We start from the raw sequence: 16,745 nt of genomic DNA, 5'->3' as shown, positions 1-16,745 counted from the left end.
GTTCGGGCCAGGGGGCCCCAAACACAGCCTTTTTTTTTTTTTTTATAACCAAAAAATGGCACTTAACTGGCTGTATCTTTTGAATATAACCAGTTAAGGACAGAGTTATCTGGAAACGTGTTCCCAGATAACTTTAGACCTGCTTTCAAGCACATCTGGAGATAGCCAATTTATTTGGCTAATTCCAAAAATCAGAGTTAGCTGCATAAATTATTTTGCGAATTTGTTCTTGCCCCAGACAAGTCCTTTTCTTATTCAGCTAAATCATAGGTGGATAATAACTTACATGGCTAACTTTTACCAGGATAAGCAAGAGGGATATTCAAAACTTGCCATTTAGCTGGATAATGTTGAATATTGACCCCCAAATTATTCTGCAATTTTATTTGATAGTTGCTCAAATAAAAGCTTTTACAGAATGGTTATTGAACCCAAATGTGTAGTACAAAATGCATTTCCATATTGATTTAAATTTAAGTATGAACCACTTCAAAGCGGAAATTAAAACAATATAGTAATAGGTGCAGTTCATTAATCTTGACATGTGTTGTCTTACATTTTGTTTTCTATTTGATGAAAGTGTTAATTTCGTTTCTCTCTTGGTTTCTTTCCAGCTGTGGGAGCTACGGCTGTATATCCGGTAGATCTGGTAAAGACCCGCATGCAGAACCAGCGCTCCTCCTTTGTGGGAGAGCTGATGTACAAACACAGCTTTGACTGCTTTAAGAAAGTTCTTCGCTATGAAGGTTTCTTTGGCCTGTACCGAGGTGAGAGTAGAAATCATGATGAGGTCTTGGGGTCAATAAGGCAAAAATAAATAAATTAAATCTTAAATGTTAAAAAAAAAAAAAATTTGAAAAAATGATTTTGCTTCAAAATTGCCTCAGGTAGTCCTTTGAGAGATGATTTACTCTGAAAGTTGTCTCTGTTATTTCAATTTGGGCCCTTTGTATTCAGAATTTTTTCCTTAGAGACAAAATGGGAGAAAACCTTTATTACATGGACACCTTTATTTGAGTAGTAAATTCTGTTGCTTCTTTAGCTGAGGTGATTGACTTTTAATCACTTCTGTAAAGCATCACTGAGATGGAGAAGGCCAGAGATCAACTGTGGTCTATGGTATTGTACCTGGAATGAAACTGGGCAGACTAGATGGGCCTAATGGTCATTTTCTGCTATCATATTCTATGTTTCTGTGATACTGCAGCTTCTGTTCTTCTTCCCTCTGTTTAGCTTTGTCCTCTGTATACCAGATGGTAAAGTCATCTATACCCAAACACATTTGGAACCCAACAGCCCACATTTGTAGAGCTTATAATAAAGAAGGGTAGATTTAATATTGTAAGTCTCTTGTCCATGTACATTTGGTGTGATGCTTTCATGAAGGTACAGAGCCACCTCACTAAAGTACTGTCTGCTATAAGTTCAGCTCTGAATCCTAGAACAATGCTGTATGACGCTGCATACTCCCCTTCAGAATATAGTTTCCAAACCTTGCTAGAACATGTAGATCCTTGAGGCTGAAGTAAGGCTTTGCAAAGTGTGTGCACTGTATTTATCAGCACATGAAAGGCAGTGAGAGGTGTGCCTTTGGGTGTTTTGTCTAGCTTTTTTTTTTTTTTTTTTTTTTAACTCTGCACTGTAAAGCTGAGTTTTTTTTTTCTTTCAAATAGGATCAGAGACTTGGGTGGGAGGGAAACCTTTCTTTGTGTTATCTTCAACCCTCTTTGCATTTAATAACTACCTTTCTGCAGCATAGTAAGCCTGCAAATTACAGACAGAACATGTTAGAAGAAGGCAGAGACAGAGCAGCAGCTATTGCTTGCAGCAGTTTCTCATTCTGTGCAGAGTTACTCTAGATTTCATGGGAGTCTGAGGGGGAGGAAGGGAGACAGGCAATACTGTTATGGGCTGAGTGAGATCAGGAATCCAGGGCTCAAATTAACATTACAGAAGATATTGGCAGCTGCTAACACTAGTTCTTTTTATTTTTTTTCCTGGAAGTCATGAAATTTATTGGGTTCATACTAGTAAGTATTTTCAATTTACTGGATATCAAACTTACAATTTTTCAGTTACAAGTTTTATACTTTACAAGTCAATTAAGTTTATTTTCTTTTGGAATGGCTTCTTTACATTGTACGCTTGGAATATCAAAATGCTACTGGAAAGGGTTAATCTGAGTGCTGAATAATAATATATATAATATATATATATATATATATATATATATATATATATATATATATATATATATATATGTGTGTGTGTGTCAATGGAAATGATCCAACATTTTAGATTATTTTTTATTGAGCAATTATCCCATCTGTGTAAAGTATAGTTAGATGTAGATGTGTCAGTACTTACAGAAATAAGACTTGCTAGCGTGTAACCACCAGTCTTCAGGAACATACAAGGTTAACATTCGGAATGAAGTAAAGACTGCCATCTACTGACCTGTCTCTTATCTGCGCCATTCATAGTAAGTTATGTACAGATTCTGTTCTGTTCGTCGGTGATTGTTCAGTGGAACTGAGAGTAGTATCTTCTATGCCAACTTACGCTCTCCCAGGTGAGAAATCTTTCAGTGGATTCTTCGAGGTGGGAGCAGGGTCATAAAAATGTGCGGTGTGGTTAACTAGGTACAAAACATATAAGCAGTGACGTTCCCTTGGACCAAAGGGGTAAAACTCCTAATTACTTTGAAATGCATTATAGTGGCCACCGAGCAAAGGAGGCCATAACCTGGCCACATGCTGAGTCTCAGGTTAAGGTTGGAACAAAAGGAGGGCTAGAGAGAGCTGCAGGTGAAGGGAGTGGGCCCAATGGGCAAGCAGGTATAAGGTTTGGCTCTGGCAGCATGAGTGCCCTTTCCAGTAGTGACCCAAGCAAAGCCCATCCACCCACCCTCCCCTACGCTATGGGGATATTGGATAGGTAGTCGCAGGGTCAGCATAGGACTAATGGACAATAAACAAATTAAATTAAGTGTTACGTGTCCTACACGAATGATTCAATATAGTGTTAGAACTGCCACAAGCAATAGTAAAGTGAATATTTGAAGTGTTAGATGTCCTAGTTGAAATGCAGTTACTTCTGCATCCGAGTCTGCCTGAAAGGCTGCAACAGTAGGATCAGCTAGCATCCAGATCTGCCTGGCAGGCTGCAAGCACTGTAAAATCTAGATGTCCCTGCAGAAATGCAAGTACTCAAGTGTTTGGGTCTGTCTGGCAGGCTGTGAACTTCTTACATTAACAGGGTCAGACTGGCATGTTGACAGTAGCCAGGTTGGCAATAACCAGCTGCAGAGTGACAAGTGGTTAGGGGAAGCCTTAACATGGCAAAAGGAAATGGAGGGTGTACATGTTAGGATTGTTTTGCTGAACTTGTTGGTGGGCTTGGCTCAGAGATAGGATACGATTCATATGCAATTGCCAAAAAGCTGTAGGTATTTTGTTACGCTCACCATTCGCAGGGCCCATCCCACGAGCAGCTTCTCTCACCTCTGGGCCTATCGCCGGCCCTGCTGTTGCCTCGCGCTGTGGCCGCTGCTATCGGCCGTTTCTGTGCGGCTCGGATGCCGCCAACCTTCTTCCTAAGCAGCTTGGAGCTGCTGCCGAGGCTGCCCGTCTTCGCGGTAGGGAAAGCCGCCGCTGACTCCACCTCCTTGTGGCACGGAGCCGCTGCTGAGGCACTCATCTTGCGGCAGAGGTGCCGACACCGTTGCCGTGCTCCGCAGCAGGGAGGGCCGCTGCGACTCTGTCTCCTGCATGGCTGGGTGCCGCTGTTGATACCATCTTCCTCGTGGCAGAGACGCCGCCAAAGCTGCCTCTCCTGCCTGTCTGGGCTCTTGCATAGGCGTGCATGTGCACCTCTTCTGGATATTTAAGGAGCCAGTGGCGGGTAAAGTCCGCAGCCCCAACTGATGTCATCACCTCGTCCTGCCTTCAGCCCTACAAAAGGGCACTCCATCACTTCCTCGGAGCCTTCACATCGGATCTTCATGATTGTCCATGGTCACTTTGTCCTGCAAGGTCCTCCGTGGTCATCTTCTGTTTAGATGGCTCTATGTTTTTCATTGGATGTTCCTGATCCCCCTGTTCCTGGTCCAGTCCTAGTTCCTGGCTTCCTTGTCCCTTCAGAGCTCCGTCATGTTGCCTGTCCTGTGTTCCTGGTCTCCTGTTGGTCCCTCATCTAGTCTTTTGAATCTTCATCTAATCTGACTCTTCAATCAAACTCCTGATGTTCCGGTCTTCTGGATCCTCCCTCGTTCCTCCAGGTGTGCCAGCGTCATGGTCCATGACCAGCCATGGGCAGCTGTGTAGGGCGCTTCCTGGCACAGGGCCTGTTTCCAAGTCCGTCTTCACTGGATCAAGTCCTTGGCGTCCATCCCTGTTTCTAGAGTTTCAAGTTCCAAGTTAAGTTTTGAGTTCCTGTTTGTGTTCCTAGTTCTGGGTTTGTGGAGCTTGACCAGCCAGCAGATTGCCTTTCCTTGTTCCAAGCCTTGTTCCAAGTGATGTCCTGACTCCTGTCCTGCTCCTCGCGTGGTCCGCAACCTGTGGCAGGTTGTGTAGGGCGCACAGTGGAACAGCGTGGTCCGCGACCAGCCCATGGGGGGCTGTGTAGGGCGCACTGAGGTGCAGTGCCCTGGGAGGCTGGACTTCTCCTGTTCATGATGCTTCATCTTCAGTTCCAAGTCTCCTGAGTCTCCGTCTCCAGTTCCAAGTCTTCATGTCAAGTTCCAAGTCCTCTGAGTCTCCCGAGTCTTCATTCGAGTTCCATGACATGCCGTGTCCTGTCCTTGGTGTTTGTCTGACCTGACGCACTCATTTCCAAGCAGTGGGCCCAAAGGGCTATCGAGTGGCCAGAGGGCTACCCCTGACACCAGCATTGCGTTGTTGGGTCTCACTCTGTGCATTGAAGTTCAGCGGAGGTTCGAGTTAGACTCGTTCCAGGCTTCCAGCTGTGTTCCAAGATTCAAGCTATGTTCCAAGTTCCAAGATATGTCAAGACTCAGCTATGTTCCAAGACTCAAGCTATGTTTCAAGTTTCGAGTCTAGTCCGTGCCCAAACTGCTCGCCTCCCACGGTGCTTTCCTTGGAGCCTTGCTCTGGGGTCACGCTGTGGTTCAAGGGCTCACTTTCCTCGAGCAAGCAACCACATTCCCCACGTTCGCAACATATTATTTTTCCACTTATGCTTGCCGCCAGAATTCTCTTTCAGTTACAAGGTTGGGGGACATTGGGAGGATAGGCAAGGGAGGTGGAAAGTTGGGGCAGCAAGGGACAGGGGCAGCCGAGCATGGCTTATGGTGCTAAGATTAAGAAAGGTGAGTCAGGTAAATAATTTGAAGCTGGTTGTTAAACTGTTTTGGACATTGAAATTCAGCCAACATAAGGTTAAATGTTATCAGTGTTTTGTGATGCCTTTAATAATGCCTCATCATTGGTGAACTTCAATTATGTGTTGTGAATTAGTAATATTAGACTATCTTTTTGTCTCTCAAATGTTTTCACTGACTTGAAAGATATTTCTAGTAGGAAGACTTACTTTTTTAATAAGGTACAGTATCTTGTCTTTCCTCTTCATCCAGTCAGGCCAGTCCATGCGAATGGAGTTATGCACGTCAACTGGCAGATGAAAACAGAGATCAACAGGCTCGCTGATGTCACCTCTTATATACTCCTGTGCTGACACTAGCCTGCCAGTATTCTCTGTCTCCAACAGATGGTGGATGCGCATACTCTGCTGTGGATTCAGGCCTAGCTGGATGGAACTGAGCCTAGGAACTCCTAAGGTGATAACTTAGACTCCACAGGTTGAGTAATTTTCAACCTGTGTGGTTTGAAGGAGGGGGGAACTCCGGAGGTTGCTCTCTCCCTCTATGGAGTGGTTGGACTTCAGAAGGGCTTCCAGGAGGGTAAGGTAGCCTTTGCCTGCTTTTGCTTTTCTTCCCCCCCCCCCCCCCCCATCTCCCCCTCTCTCTCCTTGTAGTGCTGTGGTCTGTTTGCTCCAGTTCTCTTTGAGTGTTGGGGTGCTGTTGTTTTAAGATTTAAAGAAAAAAAGGGTGAAGCTGCTTGCCATTCTGTCAGGGGTGGGGTGGGAGGTGAGAGGCTTTATTGCCTTTTGCTACAGAAGAAGCATATTTCTACCACTAATTGACTTTGGCAGTATGGCCTATCAATAAGAGATCAGATCAGTGAGAATCAGAAGACTCAACTGTGAATGCCACCTCCACTTCTCATCTTGTGAACTGCCAGAAGTTACTTTCTGGCACTCAGACCTATGGGCAGGAGCTGTGCTACACATGATCTATGTGCAGACCTGTATGAGTTGACAGTATTAATAAAAATGATTATTGCTATCCCCCTAAAGTGAAGCAGCGCATTGAGAAAAGGAGCTGCACATTTGAAGAAGGGCACTACGTGGTCTTGAAAATTCATGTGCCACAACGTGTTTGGATAATTCCTATAGTATATTTGTCCAGAAAAAGGGTATTGTGATCTACATAGAGCCCTAGTGGAATCACTGCCTTCTTTGACTTAAGCGATTACTTATAAGCCTCTTGCGTGGTCCTGTTTCATGCACATGGAAGTTATGAACAAAACTGCATTAGCATACAGTCAGCGCAGTGCATTGAATCACAGAGTGTAATAGCTAAAGCTGGACAAGAAAACCTGATTCCCCCTGTCGGTGGATGCCCTCAAGTAGCCATTTCATTACATTGCTAGGGTAGATATTTATTATAAGGATACTGATAAAAATATTTAAAGGTTTTTTTTGGATTTTATACATGCCCTATGTATATCATGGATGGATCTAATCTTCATAAATGCAGGCCTTACTCTCTCCTCCACGCCTATATGCTCCCCTGTTCCTTGGTCCGATCACTGGATGATCACTACTGACTTAGAGATCACTGAGTTCCCATCCCACTCTTTCCCCAAAACCACAATCCAATTCAGGAAACCTTGTACCATGGACAACCTCAGCTCTCATCTCTCCAGAGAACTAGTTCATCTGGATCTCTCAGATGCAGACTCGGCCACTACCTCATGGTTCAATATCACCAACAAGGTAGCAGAACAATCATGCCCCATAACTACGAAAGTACTAAACTCTACCCCTGATAATAGAAAACCCTGGTTCACTCCAGAACTGAGGACACTCAAACAAGAACTAAGAAGCAGAGAACACAGATGGCACAAAAACCCCTCCACAACGACTCTGGCCGCCTACAAATCCCTCATGCACAGTTACAGGAACTCTATCCTCCGCACAAATAGAGATTTCTTCGCCCGAAAAATCCATCACTTCATCTTTGACTCTAAGGCCTTGTTCTCTTATGTCTCAGCTCTCACCAAACCGTCCCCACCAACTATCCCAGATGACCAAGCTCTAATCAAATCCACAGAACTTGCTACCTATTTTGAGAAAAAAATTACCAACCTGATAGCCCCGCTTATCTCATCTAATTTACAGCCCCCTCCCCCCTACACCCCTACCAACCATCAGTCTCCAATCTTTGAATCAATTGAACCCACATCATCCCTGGAGATAGAAACCATTCTCAAGAAGTTTAAACCTTCATCTCACCCTTCGGACCCGATACCATCAAATCTTCTCATTTCCATCCCGAAAACCATTGCTAAGCCTCTAGCAGAAATCATCAATTGCTCTTTATCTCAAGGATTAGTACCAGACGCTCTTAAACTTGCCATTCTCAAACCATTATTAAAAAAACCAAACCTGAATCCAGCTGATCCTGCTAACTTCCGCCCTATAGCTAACCTACCGTTTATTGCTAAACTCATGGAAAAAATCATCAACAAGCAACTCACAGAATACCTCGAACACAAGATCCTCGTCCCCACTCAGTTCGGATTCCGCAAGTCGTTAAATACTGAATCCCTCCTAATCTCCCTCACGGACAACATTCTCCTGGGCCTAGAAAAAAGACAACCATATCTTCTCTCTCTTCTAGATATGTCTGCAGCCTTCGACACTGTGAACCACTCAATACTCCTAGATCGTCTCTCAGACATTGGCATCACTGGATCTGCACTCAGCTGGTTCAAGTCATTCCTTAGCAACAGGAACTTCAAGGTCAGAATCAACAATAAAGAATCCCACCATGTCGGCTCCACCATGGGAGTCCCACAAGGATCATCTCTCTCCCCAATGCTTTTCAACATCTACCTTCTCCCGCTCTGCCATCTACTTGCATCCCTAAAGATAACTCATTTTATCTACACCGACGATGTGCAAATACTCATCTCTAGCACGGATTCCCTCTCCAAAACCCTCAGTTTCTGGAATAGCTGTCTTCAGTCAATCAACCATCTTCTCACCAGCCTCAACTTAGTCCTCAACACTAACAAAACAGAGATCCTTATCTCCCAGGATGATAATAACGGGCTATTCAACAAACCCTTTACACCTCAAAAACTGACTCCTCCCAAGTGAGAGACCTCGGTGTAATTCTGGACAACCATCTTAACCTAAAACAATTTGTCAACAATACCACAAAAGAATGTTTCTTCAAATTACAAGTCCTAGAAAAGCTGAGACCCCTCCTCCACCTTCAGGACTACCGCACGGTGCTTCAATCCATCATCTTCTCAAAAATCGACTATTGTAACTCTCTCCTTCTCGGACTCCCAGCTAACACATCAGACCCCTTCAGATGTTGCAGAACTCCGCCGCCAGGATTCTGACCAATACCAACAAAGGAGAGCTCATTACTCCCATCCTTCAGAACCTTCATTGGCTCCCCATCAAATTCAGAATTCTCCACAAAGTCCTCACGATAATTCACAAAGCCATGCACAATCTAACCCCTCTAGATCTAAACATCCCTCTTCGATTCCACACGTCCTCTAGACCTATCAGAACAGCTTACAAAGGCACTCTATATGCCCCCCCCTGCCAAGACTTCTCTAAGGAAATGCACACTATCAACAGCTGGTCCCCACAATGGAATGATCTCCCCCCTGATCTCCGTCAGGAACCCTGCCCGCTGACCTTCAAAAAAAAGCTTAAAACGTGGCTATTCAGACAAGCTTTTCCCTAATGGATGAACGTTCTCACACTCATGACAGGACTGGACGCTTGTATTGACTCTGGTTAGGGCATATCACTTGCCAGCAGGCTCTGCCACACACTAGCTCACATTTACCAGATGCTTTATCACCAACTGGTGTAACCTTCAACCCTAACCTTCCCTTCCCGTGACCCTACCCCATCCCTAGCGAAAACTGGTCTTCTCATTAAAGAACCAGTAGTCCCTTATTCGCTGTTGTAATCCTCTTGTTAAACTACTATTTTCTTTCTCACCTGTTGTAATCGTTTTTGCTAATCTACCATAAGAAATTCCCCCCCCCCCCCCATCTCTCACTAGATCCTCATCCTCCTCCTACCGCTAAGTAACTTTGAGCTTATCTCAGAAGGTGATATCATTTCAATTTCGGTTCCGTTTAACACTTGTACAGTATTTAAACTATCGGGTAGATTTTAAAAAATTGCTCGTTCGTGTACTTTTGTTTGCGCACCAGGCGCAAACAAAAGTACGCTGGATTTTATAAGATACGTGCGTATCTTATAAAATCCAGGATCGGCGCACACAAGGCTGCCGATTTTGGGCAGCCTGTGCGCGCCGAGCCGCGCAGCCTGCCTCCGTTCCCTCCGAGGCCACTCCGAAATCGGAGCGGCCTCGGAGGGAACTTTCTTTCGCCCTCCCCTCACCTTCCCCTCCCTTCCCCTACCTAACCCACCCCCCCCCCCGGCCCTATCTAAACCCCCCCTACCTTTATCCATGGATTTATGCCTGCTGGAGGCAGACGTAAATCCGCGCGCGCCAGCAGGTTGCTGGCGCGCCGAGACCCGACCCGGGGGCTGTTCTGGAGGGCGCGGGAACGCCCCCAGGCCGGTGCCACGCCCCCGGGCCCACCCCCCAAACGCCGCACCACGCCCCCCAAACGCAGGGTCACTCGGCGACGCCCCCGACACGCCCCCAACACGCCCTTTTTCAGAAACCCTGGGACTTACGCGAGTCCCGGGGCTCTGCGCGTGCCGGCGGCCTATGCAAAATAGGCGCGCCGGCGCGGGAGGGTCCTGCTCGCGTAAATCCGGCCGGATTTACGTGAGCAGGGGGTTTAAAATCCGCCCCTATATGTTAGCAGTTTGTATTTAACTTCCTGGGTCCCAGTTCAATGTAACCCCTGTTCTATGTAATGCTTTTCTCCAATAATCTGTTTCATTGTAAACCGATGTGATATGTATTTTTTACATGAATGTAGGTATAAAAAAGTTCTAAATAAATAAATTTCAGTGGTGGTTAATGTAGGAAGAACTGCCTTTTCAGCTCATGGTAATCTGATTCTGTGTTATAGTAGCAAAATCTGACAGTCTGCTTGAATGAACTTTTTAAGAGCATGAATATTTTTTCTCTATAAGAATGATGTAAGACTTGAGATTTGTTTCAGTTTATTTTATTTTTCTTACACAGGACTGATACCACAGCTCATAGGTGTTGCTCCAGAAAAAGCCATTAAACTTACAGTAAGTATTATATTTTGTGTTCACGGGAGTCCACACTGGTAGCAGATCTGGTGACTATTTAATAACATTTTTGGACATTTTGAACAAATTCATCAGATGTCAAATATGGAGCCTGTCTTGAAAATCCCACTTTCTTTTTGAGTTGCTTTAGGTTTTGTTGGATCGGCATAAGAATTAGCCAAAGATGAGAGTCTGTGTAAGACTTAGACAACACATGGGTCCCTTTTTTATCTGAAGGAAGGACATACTTGGTTTCCAGTGCTGTTTACATCAGCATCTTTGGGTAATTCATATATTGATTCAATAAAAGCTATTGCAGCCTGCAAATAATTTAGTTTTCTTCAGGAAAAATGCAATTGTTAGAACTCTTATTCCTGGCTTCAATATTCTTTTCAGTCTCTCTGCTCCTTTTAGTTTTGAACTTTCTACAAACTATCATCCATTCATCTTTTTCCCATCCTCTCTAGTTTTGCTTTCTGTCTGTATCTTTAGTTCAAATTATGACTTCTCACCTAAAAGTGCATTCACTCTGTAGCTCTGTGCTATCTCTCCTCTCTTCTACTTTGTCCCTCCTCATGACCTTAGTTGGGCAAGCTGTGCCTGTCTGTGTCCTTTTCCTCTACTGCTAAATCTAGACTCTGCACTTTCTGTCTTGCAACACTGTGTGCCTGGAATGGCCTTCTCGAGTTGCTGTCTTGCTCAATTCTTCTGTTAAATAAAAACCCTGACTCTTTCTGATCTTGACCCTCTCATGTCAAGCATGTTTCTTCCATCGATAAGCAGGCTGAGTTAGCCATTACATGTGGGTGACATCATCTGGCTGCACTGAACAAACTTTTCTCTCCAATCTAGTAGATCTTTGAGCTCTACTGAGCATTTTTGGGAGTTCCCATGCAGGCATTGCCTCATGAGTCTCCTCGGTCATTTTTTGTCCAAGTACAGCATGGATGCAACTTGAATAAGACACACTGATGCATGATTCAGTCAATGCACCATGCACCAACGTACTGGACACATGATGCTTCGATGCCTTGCAAGCCTGCAACTTCCAAACATGATATTACAATGCACAGTGCAAGAACCCGCGGCATAGCTCCGATGCATCCCACACAATATCACTGATCTCTGTAGGACTCCTTGATTTCTCTAAAGATCCATCCAAAGACTCATTAAAGCATGCCAAGGCATCTGAGACATCCAAACATTCTACACCATCAAAGCAATCAATGCAGCCACCTCAGACTTTGATTTATTATGCTGCTTTGCCAACACAACTCTGTACATCCCATCTTAGATTGGAGGGAGAAGAAGTCAGATTTCCTCTGCTGCAGCCAATAACTAGGGCTCTTACCCTGCCAAGATTAGTGGTGGAGGGACTTTGCCTGTACACCACAGACCCAGTGACTTCTCTAGTACCACTCATTTCCTACAGGCTACCTGTCCTCATGCGGGAAACCTATCCTGATTCCTGAAGAGGATATTCTACTATCTACATTATGCCATCAGTTGCTCGAACAAATTGCTAGGGATGTGCAGACCAAAAGTTTATGTTCATAAGCCCATAAGTCGAAAGGGGGGGGGTCAATTTCGGTCAATATGGACATATGTAGAATTCCGTAAGTTGAGTCTATGTCCATATGTGCACCGATTCCCTAAATAAAAATTGAAACCCCTCACCCTCCTTAATCCCCCCCCCCAAGACTTACCAAAACTCCCTGGTGGTCGAGCGGGGAGTCAGGACGCCATTTCTGAACTCCTTTGCGAGGAGCACGTGACATCGGTGTCACGTCGGAGTGACGCGGACGTCACGTGATTCCCCGCGGGTTCGCTCCGGGACCCTCGTTGGACCCAAAAGGAACTTTTGGCCAGCTTGGGGGGGCCTCCTGACCCCCCAAGCTGGCCAAAACCTCTTGGGGGGGGGATTAAGGAGGGTGAGGGGTTTAAATTTTTATTTAGGATCAACAATCGCGATTTCCAACGTATTCAACATAGCTATGTTGAATAAGTTGGAATACGCTGGATTTTATAAGATACGCGCGCAGCCTATAAAATCCGGGATCGGCGCGCGCATGGCTGCCGATTTTGGGCAGCCATGCGCGCGCCGAGCCGCGCAGCCTGCCTTCGTTCCCTCCGAGGCCGCTCCGAAATCGGAGCGGCCTCGGAGGGAACTTTCTTTCACCCTCCCCTCACCTTCCCCTCCCTTCCCCTACCTAACCCCCCCCCCTGGCCCTATCTAAACCCCCCCCCCCCTACCTTTATCCATGGATTTACACCTACCGGAGGCAGATGTAAATCCGCGCGCGCCAGCGGGCTGCTGGCGCGCCAAGACCCGACCCAGGGGCTGTTCCAGAGGGCGCGGCCATGCCCCCGGAACGCCCCCGGGCTGGCGCCACGCCCCCGGGCCCGCCCCCAAACGCCGCATCACGCCCCCAAAACACCGCGTCATTTGGCGACGCCCCCAACACGCCCCTTTTAAAAAGCCCCAGGACTTACGCGCGTCCCGGGGCTCTGCGCGTGCCGGTGGCCTATGCAAAATAGGCGCGCCGGCACGCGAGGGCCCTGCTCGCGTAAATCCGGCCAGATTTACGCGGGCAGGGCATTTAAAATCCACCCGTTAGTGTGGAGTTTCTTTACTATTCTGACCAAGGAGGTGGAAGGCACTTTCCAGCCTCTCCTCTCCACTCTTGCTACAGTGATACTACAGATTAGAGTCCCGATATCACCTATAGGGATGCATTCATCATTAGAACCCCTGCTGAGGGTTTCTTCATTGTCTATTGCAATGGTTTTGAGCAAAAATAGTCGGAGAACCAGGTCACGATCCCGCTGAGAGGTAAATGCCACTAAGAGAGTGGCCTTATATACTTTCTCTACCATCGTAGATTCCAAAATAGCTGAAATACCTAAAGGAGAAGTCTCCTGTTGAGATGGTACCTGGCCAGCAACTCCAGCCTCTGTCCTTCCAGTATCAGGAAGGTAAAAGGTCTGCCTGATACAGTTCATAGCTCCTTCTGAGTTGCCAAGATTAGCTTGCATATATGGTTAAATAGTTCTAGAGAAGTCATAGACACCATTTGGAAATTTAGAACAAATACATTTAACATCTTGATAGCCTTTTCTAAATTTTCAATTCTACAGTGGGTTACAAGTTTATCTTATAAAAGCATTGACTGAACATTAGATAATTTCTCAGTCTTTTGATTCAAATTTGTAATCTGATGAGATTGGGCTAAAACAGAAATTTCTTGGGTCTGCATCCTACTATACATATTATTAATGGACAAAGTCGAAAGAGGACAAGGTGCACTCTATTGAGGACAGGACAGTCCAGATACGATCCAAGGCGATCAGGGAGGGCTGGGATGTAAAAGACCTTACAACCGGCGTCTCTGCAGACAAACCTGAGCACTGAAAGGACTACAACTCAGGCACTGGAAAAACTGTTCTTACTGGAGAATTCAGCCTCATGCTGCTCTCCTGAAGGCTGCATGCTGTATCTTCCTCTTGCTGGGTGACTCTGAGCTCCATCCCGGTCAGAGTCAGGCACTGATGTTCCTTCAGCCATCAAGACCCCCTCTGCACTGCTTTCCAAACCATGACCAGGGGAAACCTCCGCGCAGACCGATGGTGCCGTCACCAAAACCACGGGGAAGGAGAGATCCCGCAGTTAGGACTCGGAGACACTTTCCCCAAACGCCTCTAGCCGCTGCTCTGCTCCTTCAGGTGCGACAGCAAGGCCCTCTCCTGATGCCAAGAAAGATGAGGGAAAAAACTCTGGAATCAAAGCTTGACATGTCACAGCTAGCTGAGGGGGTAGTAGGGGGAACAATTCACAACTTCTTCACCTTATGCTTCACTGTCAGACCAGAAAAACAGAAGTAAAACTGCAATGCAATAACAGAGCTCCTCTGCCAGTCTTCTCACGAAGCCATCTTGGCCTAAACTTTTTGATACCTAAGTTTTTTAAAAATACATTTCCACCATGATCCCCTCCCTTGATCTGCATCCCTTCCTCCCTCCCCTCCATTTTACCCTATTTCCACTCCCTGCTCTCACTACCTCCTTCCTTCGTCCTCTGTAGCCCCTGCCTCCGCTTCCGGATTGGGGGGGGGGGGCAGGGATCCTCTCCAACTGCACTGCTCTGTTCTGCTTCCACTTCCACTGGCAGAACCTGGGATTCCCAGGTTCTGGGTTTCTGTTCATATTACATTTCAGGCCTAGTGGCAGGATACAGTATATTTTTTCTCCTGTAGCTGCTGCTTCTCCCAAGATTATATGGGATACTTCATCTCTTGCGGGAAGCCTTTTGATTTTCTAAGTCAACTTTGGGAAATGTGCATCTTTGATTTCTTTGTATTTTGCACTGTGCAGGAGGAAATGCATTTCTGTTTCTATTTCTCCAGTGCTGCATTGCATAGAATCTGGCTTCTTCTGGTTTCCAGTTCAGTTTTTGTCTATATATATATTTTTTTTTTTAGAGTTTGGCCAGTTGCTCTGTACTTTGAAGTACTCTTTGTGTTTTGCATGTGACTAAGTTGCTGCTATGTGTGGGCTCTGTTCAGCTTGTTTTTGTTTTCCAGTCTTCACCTCTCAGTAGGAGGTGGATTGGTGTTTTAGTGCACGTTGCAGTATTGACAGTGCTGTCTTTTCATAGGTAGGGTTATTGCCGGATGACACTTGGGAGTTGGTGTTGTTTTGGAATAGCAGGCTTGCTATGTATTTGCTGAGTCCTTTTTTTGCAAGGTTTTGTGTAACTTCACAGAGATCAGTCCCTTAGTGCCTGTATTTGAATCTGAGCTGGTTTAATTATTTTTGAGGAGTCATCAACAAGAGCTCACAGGAGCAATGAATGCCTCTTTAGTGGATTGTGTTTTTATTTTATTTTTAATTTTTCTGTCTTGCTTTTCACCTGTAGTTGATGTTTGGGAGGTTTTTTTCCTGCAAATGTTGTCTTGCTATATTTTTGGATTCTGGGTTCCCTTTTATTCATGATAGGCTTTCTGTTTATAACTGGATTTTTTGATTTGAGTAATTATGATTGATGGTGTTAATTGCTATTTTTCATTATCTTTATTTGTAAGATTTAATACCTTATAAATAAAATAATTTAGAAAAAAAGTCTGACAGGGCTGTGCAAACACAGGACACAGTGAAAATCAGGTGATGTAGTAATGGGCTGGAGCTGAACTGGTTTAATTTTTAATACATCAGCAGAAGTACCTGTTGTGTGCACAGATCTGTCTATTATGGCATGATGTGTATATCTGTCGCTGTCTGGGTGTGGTATGTCTCTTTAGGCCTGTCTGAGTATGGGTGTGTTGTGGTATTTATCTCTATATGGGTGGGTATGGTGTATCTCTTTCTGTATGTCTGTCTTTCTGTCTGCCTCTTTATCTATGTATGTGTTTGCTCCATTCACCAATCTGAAGAGAACCAAAACTGGGCCTTTCAGCTACCAGCTGGCAGTCTGCCCTTCTGGTGCTTATCAACCAGTTCAAGAGCTGATTGATTGGCAAGAAACTCTGACACTAGGATACTATTATGAGTGTGAGATGTAACACAATTTTGGGGGTCCCAATCAATTCTATGGATAGTAGGGGACCATGGTTTGAAAAGTTTGCTAACCCCTATGTTATGCTAGATATTTCATTAAAACAATGTTCAATATAATAACAGAAGAGTAAACTAATAAAGTAATCTTATTAGAAGCTTGTTCATAAAAATGCACATTTTTTTGTGGTGTTAATATCTATGTGAAAATTGCTCTTCGCATCCCCTCTTCCTGAATGAGAAAAAATTGCAGTGTGGCCCCTCATGTGAAAAGGTTGGACAGCCCTGCTCTAGACATCTCTTCTGTTCAACATTAGACTTGATTAATCTCAATTTCTTGTTTGTTATTTTATGCAAAAGATAGCAGATATTTTCTATTTGACTGGTGTTTATTTGAAAAAAAAATAGCCCAGTCAACAGAGGCAAGCTGCTGTGATCCCTAACTCAAATGCATTGTATGTCACACAACAAATTACACAATACGGGTGAGAAAAAATACACTGGTTACTCAACGCACAATTAAACTCTGGAATTTGTTGCCAGAGGATGTGGTTAGTGCAGTTAGTATAGCTGTGTTTAAAAAAGGATTGGATAAGTTCTTGGAGGAGAAGTCCATTACCTGCTATTAAGTTCAC

General features: G+C 45.0%; 1 protein-coding gene across 3 annotated transcripts in view; it reads left to right on the top strand.

The window, feature by feature from the left end:
• Positions 1 to 16,745, top strand: part of SLC25A12 (solute carrier family 25 member 12) — a 207,436-nt gene that overhangs the window by 156,689 nt on the left and 34,002 nt on the right. For all 3 annotated transcript variants that reach the window (XM_029605784.1, XM_029605785.1, XM_029605786.1), the window contains exons 11-12: positions 615 to 767; positions 10,508 to 10,560. In XM_029605784.1, coding sequence (XP_029461644.1) covers positions 615 to 767; positions 10,508 to 10,560 — 206 coding nt within the window. The remainder of the gene's footprint in view (positions 1 to 614; positions 768 to 10,507; positions 10,561 to 16,745) is intronic.

The sequence above is a fragment of the Rhinatrema bivittatum genome, chromosome 6 (assembly GCF_901001135.1).
Source record: "Rhinatrema bivittatum chromosome 6, aRhiBiv1.1, whole genome shotgun sequence".
NCBI lineage: Eukaryota > Metazoa > Chordata > Amphibia > Gymnophiona > Rhinatrematidae > Rhinatrema > Rhinatrema bivittatum.
Note: the sequence above shows the minus strand (reverse complement) of the source record. Positions and strands in the feature narration are given on the sequence as shown.